Genomic DNA, 15,921 nt, shown 5'->3' with positions numbered 1-15,921 from the left:
AACACTACATGAATGCAGAGCAAATAACTATTCTGTCTGGTTTGACTTCCTGCACCTACTGCAAGGCCAACAGTATGGGCACCAGCTCTGCCGTATATACAGCCAGATGATATGTAATACATTTCCTGACTGCCAGCCCACATTCATGCACTACAAATGCTGACCCAGTACATCCTGTCCTTGGATCTTTTGAACCATCTATGTATATGGCCACAAAATCCTGATACACAGTATCCAGACGTCTATTAATCAAATCAGATGGATCAACACCCTCCCTATCTTTCTGTAGTCTCTCCAACACTTATAGATCAACTACTGGATACGGGAGTAGCCATACTGTATTTACAGGAATAGCTTTTTTAACGATTTTTTTTGCAATTCTTCTTTCAAATTTAGCCCGCCGATGTAGTTGTTCCTTTTCCAATTGATGAATGAATGGCTTCTGGATTTGTTCTTGCTCTACTGCCAACTAGCGGATTGGTTTAGCTAGCCACATACAGGCATGCGCATTGACGTCAAGCTGTTAGCTTCCCAACGACATGTTTATTGTTCGAGCAGCTCTACTATGTCCTAGGCTTGTGTTTAGGTTTGACTAGTCCAATAATCCTCATAGTTATCTGTTCCTAATATATAAGTTACAATTTGCAGACAAGTATTGCACAAGAAGGACAAATCAGCTCGTGAGGTAAGTAAACTAAAATCCCAGATGGTCTAACGTTAACTCGCTGGCTAGCTATGCTAACAGTCTCAACAATATTTACCATCCTTGGGGAAATGTTATTTAAAGAACAAATATGTATGACCCTTTGCTGTTATAGTACTAGACACATTACTCCCAATTTCAATAATATGCATGAATATGTCTCAAAGCTTGCCTCAGACAGTACTAGTGGTAGGGTAGCTAACGTTAGCTAGATAGTGCTAGCTTCTTACATCATGTTCCTCCTTTTCTTGTTTGTCAGCTACTGTTAACGGATAGTTAAACGCCGGCAGCAGCAATTAATGATTGATTTGTATAATTGATCTCTTATAGGGACCACACTGACAACCAGGGAAGTAACTATCTTAAAGGCAGAACCCCAGTATCTGGCACCACCATCACAATAATAGGCTAGCTGATTACATAAGCGTGTGACCAACTGTAAAGTTGAAGATCATCACTTTGGAGAGCCGCATTAGCGGGAAACTACAACAAAGATGGGGAACAGTGCAATCAAAGCCCATCTGGAAAACTCACAGAAGACTGGGATCTTTCAGCTGACAGGGAAAGGTCTCCCTGAGGTAAGAATTGCATGCACACACAGCCCATTATAGTCTGCTTGTTAAAATCAGCACACCACAGCAGTCTGCTAACTGGTGCTTTGTTTATTTAGCTGAATTCCATTCAGTTGTCGTTGTAGTCAACGGTTTGAATGTGTGTATACTGAACAAAAATATAAATGCAAGATGTAATGAGTTGGTCCTATGTTTCATGAACTGAAATAAGAGCCCAGAAATGTTCCATATGCACAAAAATATTATTTCTCTCAAATTGTACACAACTTTGTTTACATCCTGTTAGTGAGCATTTTTTTGCCAAGATAATCCACCCACCTGACAGGTGTGCCATATCAAGAAGCTGATGAAACAGCATAATCATTACACAGGTGCACCTTATGCTGGGGACAATAAAAAGGCCACTCTAAAATGTGCAGTTGGCAACAGAATGCCACAAATGTCTCAAGTTTTGAGGGAGTGTGCAATTGACATGCTGACTGCAGGAATGTCCACCAGAGCTGTTGCCAGTTAATGTATTGTCCAATTCTCTACCATAAGCTTCCTCCAACGTCGTTTTAGAGAATTTGGCAGAACATCCAACCGGCCTCACAACCGCAGACCATGTGTAACCACGCCAGCCCAGGACCTCCACATCCGGCGGATCGTCTGAGGCCAGCCACTCGGACAGAAACTGGGGGTTTGCAAAACCAAATAATTTCTGAACAAACTCAGAAACCGTCTCAGGGAAACTCATCTGTGTGCTCGTCGAACTCACGACTTCAGTGGGCAAATGCTCACCTTCACTGGCACGCTGGAGAAGTATGCTTTTCACGGATGAATCCCAGCTTCAACTGTACCGGGCAGATGGGAGACCGCTTTATGACGTCATGTGGGCAGGCGGTTTGCTGATGTCAATGTTGTGAACAGAGTGCCCCATGGTGACGTTGGGGTTATGGTATGGGCGGGCATAAGGTCCGGACAACGAACACAATTGCATTTTATCGATGGCAATTTGAATGAACCGAGATACCGTGACGAGATCCTGGGGCCCAATGTCGTGCCATTCATCTGCCACCATCACCTCATGTTTCAGCATGATAATGCACGGCCCCATGTCGCAAGGATCTGTACACAATTTCTGGAAACTGAAAACGTCCCAGTTTTTTCATGGCTTGCATGCTCACCAGACATGTCAACCATTGAGCATGTTTGGGATACTCTAGATCAATGTGTAAAACAGCGGGTTCCAGTTCCTGCCAATATCCAGCAACTTTTCACAGCCATTGAAGAGGAGTGGGACAACATTCCACAGGCCACAATCAACATCCTGATCAACTATGTGAAGGAGATGTGTCGCACTGCATGAGGCAAATGGTGTTCACACCATATACTGAGTGATTTTCTGATCCACTCCCCTACCTTAATTTTAAGGTACAGTGCCTGTGACCAACATATTCAGTTCTGTATTCTCAGTCATGTGAAATCCATAGATCAGGGGTTAATGAATTAATTTCAACTGACTGATTTCCTTATATGAACTTTAACTGAGTAAAATCTTTGAAATTGTTGCATGTTGTGTTTATCTTTGTTCAGCGTATTTTTCCCTCACTAACATATTTCAGTTCCCCGAGGAGCTCCAGAGGTTGACTGGAAACCTACGGACTGTAGATCTGTCTTCCAACAAGATTGAAGTGCTGCCTGCCGCCATAGGAAACTTCCTTCAGATGAAGAGTCTGACTTTAAACTGTAATAAACTCAGTAAGTGGTTGCTACATTTCCTCAGATTCTGTCTTATACTACAGCATCTTTTGATGACAAATTATTAACCCTTTGCTTTCACTGAATAAGGAATGCCCATTAGGTGCATTGATTATTGATGTGAATTCCTCTGCTTCAATCAGTCTCTATAGCTAGGCTATATATTAAGTTAGTGTGTTTGTTTTGTGCTACATAGCAAGTCTCCCAGATGAAATTGGGAAGCTTAAGAAACTAGAGACCCTCTTGCTGAACGGGAACCAACTGAGGCAGCTCCCTAGCGGTGTAGGACAGTTGAAAGCGTTGCGCACCCTCAGCCTGTCTGGGAACAAGTTCCGGGAGTTTCCTGGCGGCCTCGGCTCCCTACGACACCTGGACGTCCTGGACCTGTCCAAGAACCACATCCAGGCTGTTCCTGCTGAGGTAGCGGCCCTGCAGGCCATCGAGATCAATCTCAACCAGAACCAGGTAATCAGGTGTTTATGGTTGCATCTCAAATGGCACCCTATTCCCTATATAGTGCACTATTTTTAACCAGGGACCTAATCTAGAATCAAATCTATATTAATCTATATAAATTATGATCCCAGATTTCAGTGGTGTCTGCGGAGGTGTCCACCTGCCAGAGGCTAAAGGTGCTGAGACTGGAGGAGAACTGTCTAGAGCTTGCCTCCATCCCTGTGTCCATCCTCACCAGCTCCCAGGTGTCTCTGCTCTCTGTGGAGGGCAACCTGTTTGAGGTGAAAAATATGCGGGACCTGGAAGGGTATGAGAAGGTGAGGTGTGAAACAAATTTTTGTTTCTTTAACTTGCTGCCTACTGCCAAATGAATGGTCAATGTTAAAGCAAGGAACAGTCATGCTGCTGCACTAAATCACTAAGCTGTCTTTATATCTATTGTTAACTAAACCACTCATGAGTTTCAAAGGCATTGGTTTGAAATATGTCCGTCTCCCATGGTTGACGTAATTTGTTTGTGATCAGTGTGGAAACAAGACTCTTTCCCCAGACTGGTGGACTACCTCAACAATAATGTGATTTCCTGTTCAACATAAGGAAGATCAAGTGAAGAAAGTTGTGGCTCAGACAGCTCTAGTATTCTTTCCCAGCCATAATCCCTGCACTTGACATAAGCGGTCAAATATAGCCCCTGACACTAAATACATCTATGACGTTTCATGATGATATTACAGTGTTGAAATGATGTTGTGAAGCTTAAAATGACAATCGAATTTCCCAAGCTTGGGATAATCAAGGTCTAATGTGATATGACCACTTACCTATTATAATAGTTAGAACTTGGACCAACCATTCAGTGCTTACACAAATAGCTCATCTCTTCAGTTGTTATGCTGTCCGTAGTGTCCCAGATGTGACTGATGGCGATCTCATTTGTTTACCCCACAGTACATGGAGCGCTTCACTGCAACCAAGAAGAAGTTTGCCTGAAGAATAGAGAGAGGGAGCATCCCCCTGAGTCCAGCTTGTGCACTACACCCAAGTACCCTCCCTAGTGGTTGTCTTACTACACTATATATGGCTTCTGCACTACAGCAACAGGTTACAACAGCAAGAACCACAGTAGAATGAGTACTGATTGAGAGCATGCTATGATCTGTGTATGACAGCAACAGGATACCATGAATGGAAAAAGAGAACTATGTGAACAGTGGACGGTAGACAGTGCATTCACTTACGATATTCATAGAAATTGCATCTTGAATACTAATTTACAAACGAAAATCTAAGCCGGTTATACTTAAATAGTATAGTGGGCTAAAATGTCCCTCTACATACATTGGCTTTTAACTGCATATAAATGATCTAACAATACAATTGTTGCAGAAGTCAAACACCTCGGTTCAGTATCAAGCAGTGTTTTGCCTGTCAGATAGTATTTGTGCCGTGACCAGCAAGCGAATGAAACCTATAGTACAGAATGTCAAAGCAGTGACAATTGCACTACATAGACCCAGAATGAGATAATGATTTTAAAGGTCCATTTTGCATTAAGGCTTACCCTGTGGATCTGGAATGGAACGTCACATTTTTTCTGTAGCTCTGGTCCAGAGTGTTTCTTTTCAGCTGAGGAAAGCTGATTCATCAGCATGCCACACATAAAATCCTGGACCAGAGCTAGATTTTCTGGTGCTGTGAAAGAATGAAGAAAATCACAGCCTAAATGTAAACAAATCTATACTGAACAAAAATATAAACGGAACAAAATCAATGATTTTACTGAGTTAGTTCATTATAAGGAAATCAGTCAATTTAAATAAATAAATTAGGCCCTAATCTATGGATTTCTCATGATTGGGCAGGGGCGCAGGCCCACTCACTTGGAAGCCAGGCCCAGCCAATCAAAATTATTTTTTTCCCCTCAAAAGGGCTTTATTAAAGACAGAAATACTCCTCAGATTCATCAGCTGTCTGGGTAGCTGGTCTCAGACGATCCCACAGGTGAAGAAGTCGGATGTGGCGGGCTGACGTGGTCTGCAGTTGTGAGGCCGGTTGAATGTACTGCCAAATTCTGTAAAACGATGTTGGGGGTAGCTTATAGTAGAGAAATTAACATTAAATTCACTGGCAACAGCTCTGGTGGACATTCTTGCAGTCAGCATGCTAATTGCATGCTCCCTCAACTTGACAGCTATGGCATTGTGTTGTGTGTCAACTGCACATTTTAGAGTGGCATTTTATTGTCCCCAGCACAAGGTGCATCTGTGTAATGATCATGCTGTTTAATCAGCTTCTTCAAATGCCACACCTGTCAGGTGGATGGATTATCTTGGCAAAGGAAAAATGCTCACTAACAGGATGTAAACAAATTTGTGCACAGAATTTGAGAGAAATAAGCTTTTTATGCATATGGAACATTTCTGGGAACTTTTATTTCAGCTCATTAAACATGGGACCAACACTTTACATGTTGCGTTTATATTTTTGTTCAGAACATTTGGCTCTTCGCAAGCATACTCTTATTGCTTCTGAATACTCACTAGTTATATTATTTGGACTTGATTTGTATTCATGTGTTATTTATCTTCAGTTGGTCTGTTGAACACATCCTTACTATTTTAGTAATTTAACTCTGTAAATAATTTGTAGACATTTTAAGAAGTGTGTGTGATTGTATCAGATAAAAACCACAAAACAGGATCACCTCCACTATTCTAAATTTGACCCTCAAAGAAGTGTCGAAGGATCCTAACCTTTATTACTAGATTGAAGACAACCTCACAAAGAGGATCATTCATATCTGTTTTCTAATCAGTGTTGCTGATCAAGGGTGCACTTTCTGTGAAAGGAGGAGTTGCATTAGGCTGTCATTAACAATACATTTAACTTATCAGGTGTATGTCATTTAATTGTAACAGAATACTCTCCATGAATTGTGTCAATATACTAACACTGATTTATGTAGAATTACTTAGCTTTGTTTCATTTGAATGCGTATTTAATTTTACTTAAATATGATTCCATTTTTTGCACAGCTTTGTGCAAGAGTACATTATTCAGACCAATTCATATCAGGTTGTCACAACCTTAATTTTGTGAAAGGAAAGTACATGCAGTAATTTAATATACCCCGCATCTCATCCCAAATTCTCCGAATAAAGATATAATACATACAATTGCTTATGTGTCGCTGTGCCTTAGTTACGTTCAATAGGTGTTGTATTGATACTTTGTTTCATATCACTTCATACTGGGAATCTTATTTCCTGCGCTCTTTCACTAGGCGGCGGTAATGTACATTCCTCAAGAGAGCGGCACTACGTCATTTTGTAGTATGAGGCTAGAACAACAACGTGTATATCAGCCAAGAAGACAAAAGTCCACCAATTTATTCAAAGAAGTGTAGCCGGTTATTCACGAGGGGAAAGAAAACAACATACTTTGTCTATCATCCCGGACAGGAATTTACTGACCATCTGGTATTGGTGAATTGTGTATCAACGCTGTTGGATAAATCACTGCCGAAAAATCTTAAACGGTCACTTTCTAGTGCGGGAACCTTTGGAGCCCCGAAAAAACGTTTAGTTCAGGGCATCGACTCATTCGATTGTTCAGCACTTGGGATTAGTATATTTTGTGGAAAATAGCCTCAAATTGTGAACCAGATGATGAAAAGATGACCATTTATCTTTGGATCATACTCTTCTTGGCACAAAGTAGTAGAGCAATCCCTGGTAAGTTTGAAAAGTTATCCCTATACTTCATGACACGGCTACGTTTCATGAATGTGTAATATACTATTATTTTATATTGCTACTCAGTACATTTGCGCGGTAAGCGTTTGTCAAATCGTCGATTTTAGCCTATTTCAAGGGTGGATGATAGTCACAAGAGACACCCGTGTGTTGAACAACATCAGTGTAAACAACAATCGTGGAATCAGCGGGTTGCCTTCAAAATAAGTCCCCTCTTTGAAACATGCAACCGGATAAAAATTGTGAAAACATGCCACAATTGGACTAGATAGTGCCAAACAAGGTTAGAATGTTAATACATAAATTCAACAAAAGACAATTATTTAGTTAATTTGACGAATATAAAATCTGTTTTATTTATATTACTTCTGCGTTGTTGGGAAAGAGCACTACTGTAGCAGTGCAGGTGACATATTTACCTATGTATATATTTATTGCATTATGGATGTATTAGACTTCATAACTGCATTGGGGGCATACTTATGTTTCACTGTATAGCCTTACCTATGGATTGTGCACCCATGAAATCTGCTATCTGCTTACTCAGTGACACCAACAGAACACAACTATGTCGAGTTTACACAAATATTAGCTTCGTATTACAGGACATTGACTGTGAGAAGTCACCTTTCCAGTCAGTCTTTTGTGTATTGGACATTCAAATACCCCCATGAAATGTGGTATCAGTCTACTCTGTGACAACCACAGAACACCATAGCAGAGTTCAATTGGTGGCATTCTGAGTTGTAGTGATAATGTCAAGTCATCACAATGGGTCGCCATAGCAGTTGACATGGAGCATAGAGTGAGTAATGTGACAACCGTAACATTAAGTTGTGGAATAATGGACTCCTTACAGCACGTGTTTTAAATGGAATGTGTATATAGATTTATTTAACTAGGCAAGTCACAGCAAGACGCTGGGCCAATTTTGGACTGGAACCAGGGTGTCTGTAGTGATGCCTCTAGCACTGAGATGCAGGGCCTTAGACCGCCGCGCCACTCGGGAGCCCAATGACTGTCTGCGGGTTTTTGCTCCTCCCTTGTCCTTGATGGATGAGTTAAGGTCACTGATTAGTAAGGAACTCCCCTCACCTGTAGGTCTACTGTAGGTCTTAAAGGAAAAACCAGCAGACACTAGGCCCTCCATGGAATGAGTTTGACAGCCCTGCCTTACAGTAAATCCAAATGGAGATTAATGGCATTCTGTACCGATTGCACAAATACCTGGCTGTGCAATTGAATAGAGTTGTGATGGATATTGTCCTTGATTATGAATTCAGTTGTGGTATCTACTGTATGTATGTTTGTTTTCCAAAGCAGTCGTTTCAGGGCAAAGCATTAATCAATTCTGCGACAAAGGAATGATAGACTGTCGGTTGTATGAGTTGACAAGATTAAAATTCTGTCTGTGCCCTTGAGCAAGGCACTTAACCCTAATTGCTCCTGAAAGTCGCTCTGGATAAGAGCATCTGCTAAATGACTGAAATGTAAAATGTTGACAGAAAACAAAGTACTTGTTTAGAAAGCTCTAGCTGAGTGATATCATTTTATGATATGCTTGTTGTGAAATAATTTTTGAATTAATCCTTATTAATGAACTCATCTAATTAACTGTATGCTGTCACTGATTAGGCTGATACCCCATTTCATGAGTCCACAATCCATAGGTTAGCATGTACAGTGCAATATGAATGTCCAATAGACACAATAGACTGACTGGGACGGTGATTTCCTACAGTCGAGTCCTGTAATAAGAGCTGAGATGCTAATATTTGTGTAAACTCTACATAATTGTGTTCTGTAGATGTCACTGAGTAGGTTGGTACCACATTTCATGGCACAATCCATAGGTTACGCAGTACAGTGCATGTAAGTATGCCCGCAATGCAATTCTGAAGTCTAATACTTTCACAATTTGATTTCAAGCTTGTTTTTTGATCGTCACGTGCACTGGTACTATAAAAATATGTTTGGGGGTCAAATTAATTATCTTTTGTTGAATTCCAGCATTGTTTAGCATTCTATAATCCAATTGAGGCATGTTTTCAATTGGGGACTTTTATTTTGAAGGCAAACCGCCAATTCCACTATTGTTGTTCACCACACAAGTACAAGGGACCACAGTCTAGAGAAGTTTTGCACAAAATTTGAGTAGGCATATTCTCAACCTTGTTCTCTAAAAATTATAATACTGAAGTGGATCTGTTTCTTGTAACAATGTTTATCATAAGGGCAAAATTACCAGTACAAACTGAGCACATATCTCACTGAGATTTGATCCAATGTTGCTCTGTTGGTAGAGCATGGTGTTTGTAATGCCAGGGTTGTGGGTTCGATTCCCATGGGGGACCTGTATGAAAATGTATGCACTCACTACTGTCTTTTGCTCTGGATAAGAGCATCTGCTAAATGACTAAAATGTAAAGGTAGAGGTCATTTCCCTCTTCCCTGTCCAGACCAGACCTGGGTCAAATACATACTCAAGTATTTGAGGTGTGCTTGATTGATTTACACTTTTTTGGGACTATTCCATTGGATCCAAATATGTATAAGTATTTTACATAGGCCCATGTATTTGAAGGCTTCCCCCACCCCCCTCTTATATAGTATTTGGGTAACAGGTCATTGGACTGGACATGTACTAATGAGACATTCATTAAACAGAGTGAAGGTGTGGGAGGATAGGTAGGCCTAAAGGCTACATTTAGCTTGATTACATGGACACGCCCCTGTCTCTGAGCAGTGCAGTATAATATGGTCATTGATATTACTTCTCTGGCCGTTGGTCTGTTGCAGGCAGCTAAACCCAGCAACAGCAGCTGTAGTGAGTTGCCACAGTGGAGAGCTTTCAGCCCTCTACAGCCTTGTATGACGTCTGCTCTGTCTACACCCAGGCTCAAGTCGGAGCATACAGATACTCGGCCAAGATGCATGCAATGGCCCAAGCAACACAATGGAGACAAACAGTTCTAAAGACAAAAGACTCTTGCAAAAACAACTATTTTTCAAATATCTTTGGAAAACCATTTCCATATGTCACACGTTCTACTTCAAAATGTTTTATGCCTGCACATTACAATAACTGAACAAACACCATTTTGTAGGCTACCTTTAAAGGGGTATCTAGCTAGCTCTCCTGTAATGCTCACTGCTGCATATGTGTTGCAATCTGACGGAGCCTCAGATCCCGTCCATTATATTTTCTGAATGGCATTTAGAGTAGTGAAGAAGAAATAACTAGGACTTAGGCTATTAATGAATGACTCATTCAAGTCTCTGGTGATTCCTAACCCTTGACCTTTAGGACTCAGGTTTACCAAGAACCCCGCCAACCTCACGGTAACCCAGGGCAACATGGTTCGCCTGGGTTGTTCCATCGAGGGCCTGAGTGAGCCGGAGATCGTGTGGATGAAGGATGGGGAGAAGCTGTACAGTACAGACCAGATGTACATCCCCCTGGAGCAACACCACTGGGAGACCTTCCACAGGTCAGTGCTTCAGTAGTCCTGACCTACTATTAAGTAGTGTTACCCTTACCACTTTATAGGCTGATTGGAAGATGTCTTCAGACCTTCCATCATATTCATCATAGCATCACTTTTATTGTTGCATTTCACCAGAAATGATTGGGAAGCTGTCTTGCAAAGCACAAGCAAACTAACCTTGGAGTGTTGCAAAGCACTTAGCTCACAGCCCCTAGATCAGCTTCTCAAGAGGTCAGGTGTCCTGACAGTTCTTTACTATTTCAGAGAAGGTGCTTATACATTGAATCATTAAGCTAGAAAAACAACATTGTTTTTATCTTTAAACAATGTGGCTGCTTGCATTGCCTTTTACCCTTCAACATTCTTTGCCCTTGTGTAAATTCAAACTTAGGTCAGTCTGCCTTAAATATGCTGTGGATGTTTGGAGGTACAACTACAGGGAATAGCCAACAGCATGTAGGCAGGCACGGTATGTTATGGTATGAGTTTGTTCAGTGTTATGACGAAACATGCAGTGTAATACCATAAATAGAGGTAGTGATGCTGTTCCTGGCTTTGACTCAACATCAGACCTGGGTATTTGAAATGATTCACATAGTATTTGAACTCAGGTCTGCTCAACATGGCGGAACTGAACTTGTAGTTCTGGGTACTGCTGGTGGCGAGGAGGATGTAGGTGAGGCTTAATAATTGGCTTGGGGAGGCATTGTCCCTGGCAGAAAGAGAAAAAAAACTGTAAATAACATGGCTGAAGTGGAGAGACAGGGGTCTACCCCTACTGTAACCCACACACCAGATAAACCAAGCCCCGAAGAGGGGCAGGCTGGGTTGGAATGCATTCAGCTGCCTGTGACTGAGTGACCTAAAGCTTGGTGCAGACTGCTAGACCTAATGGTTAAGTGAACATGCATTGCCAGTGGCAGCCATTTCTGTTAATCTCATGGACATGCGCTGGGCACTGAAGCTCAAAGGTCTTCAGTTTGACCTCTCTGAAGTCTGAAACTTTTTTCCTGTATCCTTCTGTGTGCTCATGCTCATCACACAACAATGTCCTAGATACCACGGACATCCACCATATGCTGTGTCTAGTCTAGGGAACTAGAATGACAAGATTGATTGAAATATATATGATAGAATGATTCATATCTATGGTCTAGTGACTCGTCCTTCATTGGTTGTTGATTGGAGTGGTGAGTTTGGATGCGATTGTTGTCAGAAGTGGGATACCATACACGAGTTAGGTGTCAATGTCACAAACGATGCGTGCGCGTCGATGAGGCAGAAATCTGTGTGTTGTTATGATTCTGGACAGTCAGATACAGTGGCAAGAAAAAGTATGTGAACCCTTTGGAATTACCTTGATTTCTGAATAAATTGGTAATCAAATTTGATCTGATCATCTAAGTCACAACAATAGACAACCACAGTCTGCTTAAACTACTAACACACAAATTATTGTATTTGTCTTGTCTATATTGAATACATAGTTTTTCCAACCTACACTGAATGTTTAAATTATGTGAACTCCTCGGCTAATGACTACTCCAAAAGCTAATTGGAGTCAGGAGTCAGCTTACCTGGAGTCCAATCAATGAGACCAGATTTGAGATGTTGGTTAGAGCTGCCTTGCCCTATAAAAAAACACTCACAAAATTTGAATTAGCTATTCACAAGAAGTATTGCCTGATGTGAACCATGCCTCAAACAAAATAGATTTCAGAAGAACTAAGATTAAGAATGGTTGACTTGCATGAAGTTGTAGAGGGTTACAAAAGTATCTCTAAAAGCCTTGATGTTCATCAGTCCACAGTAAGACAAATTGTCTATAAATGGAGAAAGTCCAGCACTGTTGCTACTCTCCCTAGGAGTGGCTGTCCTGCAAAGATGACTGCAAGAGCACAGCGCAGAATGCTCAATGAGGTTAAGAAGAATCCTACAGTGTCAGCTAAAGACTTACAGAAATCTCTGGAACATGCTAACATCTCTATTGACGAGTATACAATACGTAAAACACTAAACAAGAATGGTGTTCATGGGAGGACACCACGGAAGAAGCCACTGCTGTCCAAAAAAACATTGCTGCACGTCTGAAGTTTGCAAAAGTGCACCTGGATGTTCCACAGCGCTACTGGCAAAATATTATGTGGACAGATTCAACTAAAGTTTAGTTGTTTGGAAGGAACACACAACACTGTGTGAAAAAAAAAAAGCCAGCATACCAACATCAAAACCTCATCCCAACTGTAAAGCATGGTGGAGGGAGCATAATGGTCTGGGGCTGCCTCAGGGCCTGGACAGCTTGCTATCATCGACGGAAAAATGAAGTCTCAAGGTTATCAAGACATTTTTCAGGAGAATATAAGGCTATCTGTCCGACAATTGCAGATACACAGAAGTTGGGTGATGCAACAGGACGACAACCCAAAACACTGAGGTAAATCAACAACAGAATGGCTTCAACAGAAGAAAATACGCCTTATGGAGTGGACCAGTCAGTCCTGACCTCAACTCGATTGGGATGCCCTCAAGAGAGCACTTCACACCAGACATCCCAAGAATGTTGCTGAACTGAAACAGTTTGGAAAAGAGGAATGGTCCAAAATTCCTCCTGACCGTTGTGCAGGTCTGATCCGCAACTACAGAAAAGTTTTGTTGAGGTTATTGCTGCCAAAGGAGGGTCAACCAGTTATTAAATCCAAGGGTTTACATACCCTGCATTGTGAATGTTTACACGGTGTGTTCAATAAAGACATGAAAACTTATAATTGTTTGTGTGTTATTAGCAGACTGTGTTTGTCTATTGTTGTGACCAAGATGAAGATCGAATCAAATTTTATGACCAATTTATGCAGAAATCCAGGTATTTCCAAAGGGTTCACATACTTTTTCTTACCACTGTAGCTAGCAACAATGACGACAACAAGCTGCCTTATGGGTAATGGTAGGTGGCTTGTTTCAGCTCATTGTATCTTGTTATTGATACCATGTTTTGACTCGTTTAGCTAGCTAACCAACAATTGTAACAATGTATTTGAGAGACAAGTGCTCATTGTGCAAACATATTAATGTTTTCAATAAAGATTTGGAGAGAAAATATACTGGTTTACAAGTTGTCAACAATCCTTTGATTCTTAGCAAACTCCGCCTGTTTTGCTCCACAGTTGCGCATGCATCGGTTTTGTTGCTAAACAACTGATCAATCTATGAGTGAGTAGGACCTGTCAATGCAGGCAATGGTTTCCTGAGTGACTCCTAATACAAATACACAGTGTACTCCTGCTGAGTGAAATTTTCCCCAAGCTAGTTTATTGTTCCAATTAGTTATTGTCCTACTTCCAGTGGTTTAAAGTACTTAAGTGAAACATAAACGCAAAAAATGACTTAAGTAGTACTTTAAAGTATCTGTACTCTACTTTACTATTAATATTTTTGACTACTTTTACTTCACTACATTCCTAAAGAAAATGATGTACTTTTTACATACATTTTCCCTGACACCCAAAAGTAGTCGTTACATTTTGAATGCTTAGCAGGACAGGAAAATGGTCCAATTCACACACTTATCAAGAGAACATCACTAGTCATCCCTACTGCCTCTGATCTGGAGGACTCATTAAACGCAAATGCTTAGTTTGTAAATTATGTCTGAGTGATGGTGTGCCCCTGACTATCCTTAAATTAAAAAAAAAAAGTATGTCTAGTTTTCTTTATAAGGAATTTGAGATGATTTATACTTTTGTTACTTAAGTATATTTTAGCAATTACATTTACTTTTGATACTTAAATATATTTAAAACCAAATACTTTTACTCAAGTAGTATTTTACTGGGTGACTTACCTTAACTTTTACATTAGTCCTTTTCTAGTATCTTTTACTCAAGTATGACAATTGGGTACTTTTTCCACAACCGCCTACTTCATCTCTCAACATATCCTCCAGGGGTTCTTTATTGTTATATTGTACATTTTTCTTCTGCTACCCAGTTATATGTGATGGGCTTTTACCTCCATTCTGCCTAGTGGGTCTCCTCTCATCTATCAGAACTAATCCACATCTTTTTAGGAGAGGTGTTTTTGGATGTGCTCAGGGAATAATTTGGTTTATAGAATTACTACATCATTTAGAAATGTGATTTCTTTTTTTTGCATGTTAAGTACTAGGGGAATCACTGAGTGTGTCTGTCTGTCCGGGTGGTTTCAGTGTGAAGTCTGTCCAGCAGCAGGATGCAGGGAAGTACTGGTGTGAGGTAGAGTTCCGAGGCTCGACCATCTCTTCGGAGCCCGCCTGGATAACAGTAGAGGGTAAATCAATCAATGTTGTCCTGTCTGTCTCTTTCTTTCTCTCAACACAATGGCCTTTTTTTCAATAACATGATCAAATGTATTATCCTGTTATCATGGTCATACTTTCTGGTTCTTTCTCAAGGTGTCCCCCACTTTACACTTGAGCCCCAAGACGTAGCCACGATCCCTGGCGTGCCCTTTAACCTGACGTGTACTGCTGTGGGTCCCCCAGGCCCGGTGGAGGTGCTGTGGTGGCTGGGAGGAGTACAGGAGGGAGACATCACTTCCTCTCCATCTGTACTCCATGTTAACGGTAAGTCTCTACCAGGGTTGTTATTCAATCTTTCCTTGATTCATTTCCTGAAATCTCTTTACTTTCCTTGATTCCTTGCATCATCTCCTCTCACCTTCTCAAAATGCATTGTGGGAGAAGATCTGAGGTTCCTCCCCTCGGGCCCTCTCCTCCAATGAGAAGGTTTTTAGGAGGTGGTGAAGAGAGATGATTTGAAGAAACGACTATAGACTACTGTGCAATATCCTATTTCTGCTGCTTCTCCCCTCCCTCTGGCTGGTTAAATCAACAGTGATATGATGAATCATAAGAATGAGTCAGATCAGAGTGTGTCATTTTCACATACTGTAAGTTCAATAAGGTGGACTGCCGTCTATCTGTTGTAAGAGTGCCATTAGTCATTACAAGGAATGGATTATAGTTTTATAGCATTCTCACTGGTCCTTGAGCTCTGCCCATGAGTTGGAAATATAACTGTTTGAATGGTAGAACTAAGCCAAAGGTTATTCTCAATGGGTGGAAGGCAACTGAAGGGCTGTCTTGCTCTTTCTTTCTCTGTCACCAAGGGTGTAGCCCAAGGCTCAATCCTAGGCACCACGCTCTTCTCAATTTACATCAACAATATAGCTTA

General features: G+C 41.0%; 2 protein-coding genes across 5 annotated transcripts in view; both read left to right on the top strand.

Moving 5' to 3' along the window:
• The first annotated feature begins 519 nt into the window (after positions 1–519).
• LOC120023601 (leucine-rich repeat-containing protein 57-like) lies at positions 520–5,456 on the top strand. The gene is made up of 6 exons (XM_038967641.1): positions 520–685; positions 1,034–1,281; positions 2,880–3,015; positions 3,212–3,480; positions 3,603–3,788; positions 4,420–5,456. The coding sequence occupies exons 2-6, from the start codon at positions 1,198–1,200 to the stop codon at positions 4,459–4,461; spliced, it is 717 nt and encodes a 238-aa protein (XP_038823569.1). The 5' UTR covers positions 520–685; positions 1,034–1,197; the 3' UTR covers positions 4,462–5,456.
• Positions 5,457–6,809: 1,353 nt separating this feature from the next.
• The window catches only part of LOC120023181 (tyrosine-protein kinase receptor TYRO3-like), a 33,990-nt gene continuing 24,878 nt past the window's right edge, over positions 6,810–15,921 (top strand). For all 4 annotated transcript variants that reach the window (XM_038967203.1, XM_038967205.1, XM_038967204.1 and 1 more), the window contains exons 1-4: positions 6,810–7,205; positions 10,534–10,717; positions 14,916–15,016; positions 15,141–15,311. In XM_038967203.1, coding sequence (XP_038823131.1) covers positions 7,148–7,205; positions 10,534–10,717; positions 14,916–15,016; positions 15,141–15,311 — 514 coding nt within the window. In that variant the 5' untranslated portion in view covers positions 6,810–7,147. The remainder of the gene's footprint in view (positions 7,206–10,533; positions 10,718–14,915; positions 15,017–15,140; positions 15,312–15,921) is intronic.

The sequence above is a fragment of the Salvelinus namaycush genome, chromosome 28 (assembly GCF_016432855.1).
Source record: "Salvelinus namaycush isolate Seneca chromosome 28, SaNama_1.0, whole genome shotgun sequence".
NCBI lineage: Eukaryota > Metazoa > Chordata > Actinopteri > Salmoniformes > Salmonidae > Salvelinus > Salvelinus namaycush.
The sequence above is the reverse complement of the archived record's forward strand: the minus strand, read 5'-3'. Positions and strand labels throughout refer to the sequence as shown.

Coding starts and splice junctions, on each gene's coding strand:
- LOC120023601 (XM_038967641.1), top strand. CDS start 1,198: ATGGGGAACAGTGCAATCAAAGCCCATCTGGAAAACTCACAGAAGACT. Junction 1,282..2,879: donor CAGGGAAAGGTCTCCCTGAG/GTAAGAATTGCA, acceptor AACATATTTCAG/TTCCCCGAGGAGCTCCAGAG. Junction 3,789..4,419: donor ACCTGGAAGGGTATGAGAAG/GTGAGGTGTGAA, acceptor TTTACCCCACAG/TACATGGAGCGCTTCACTGC.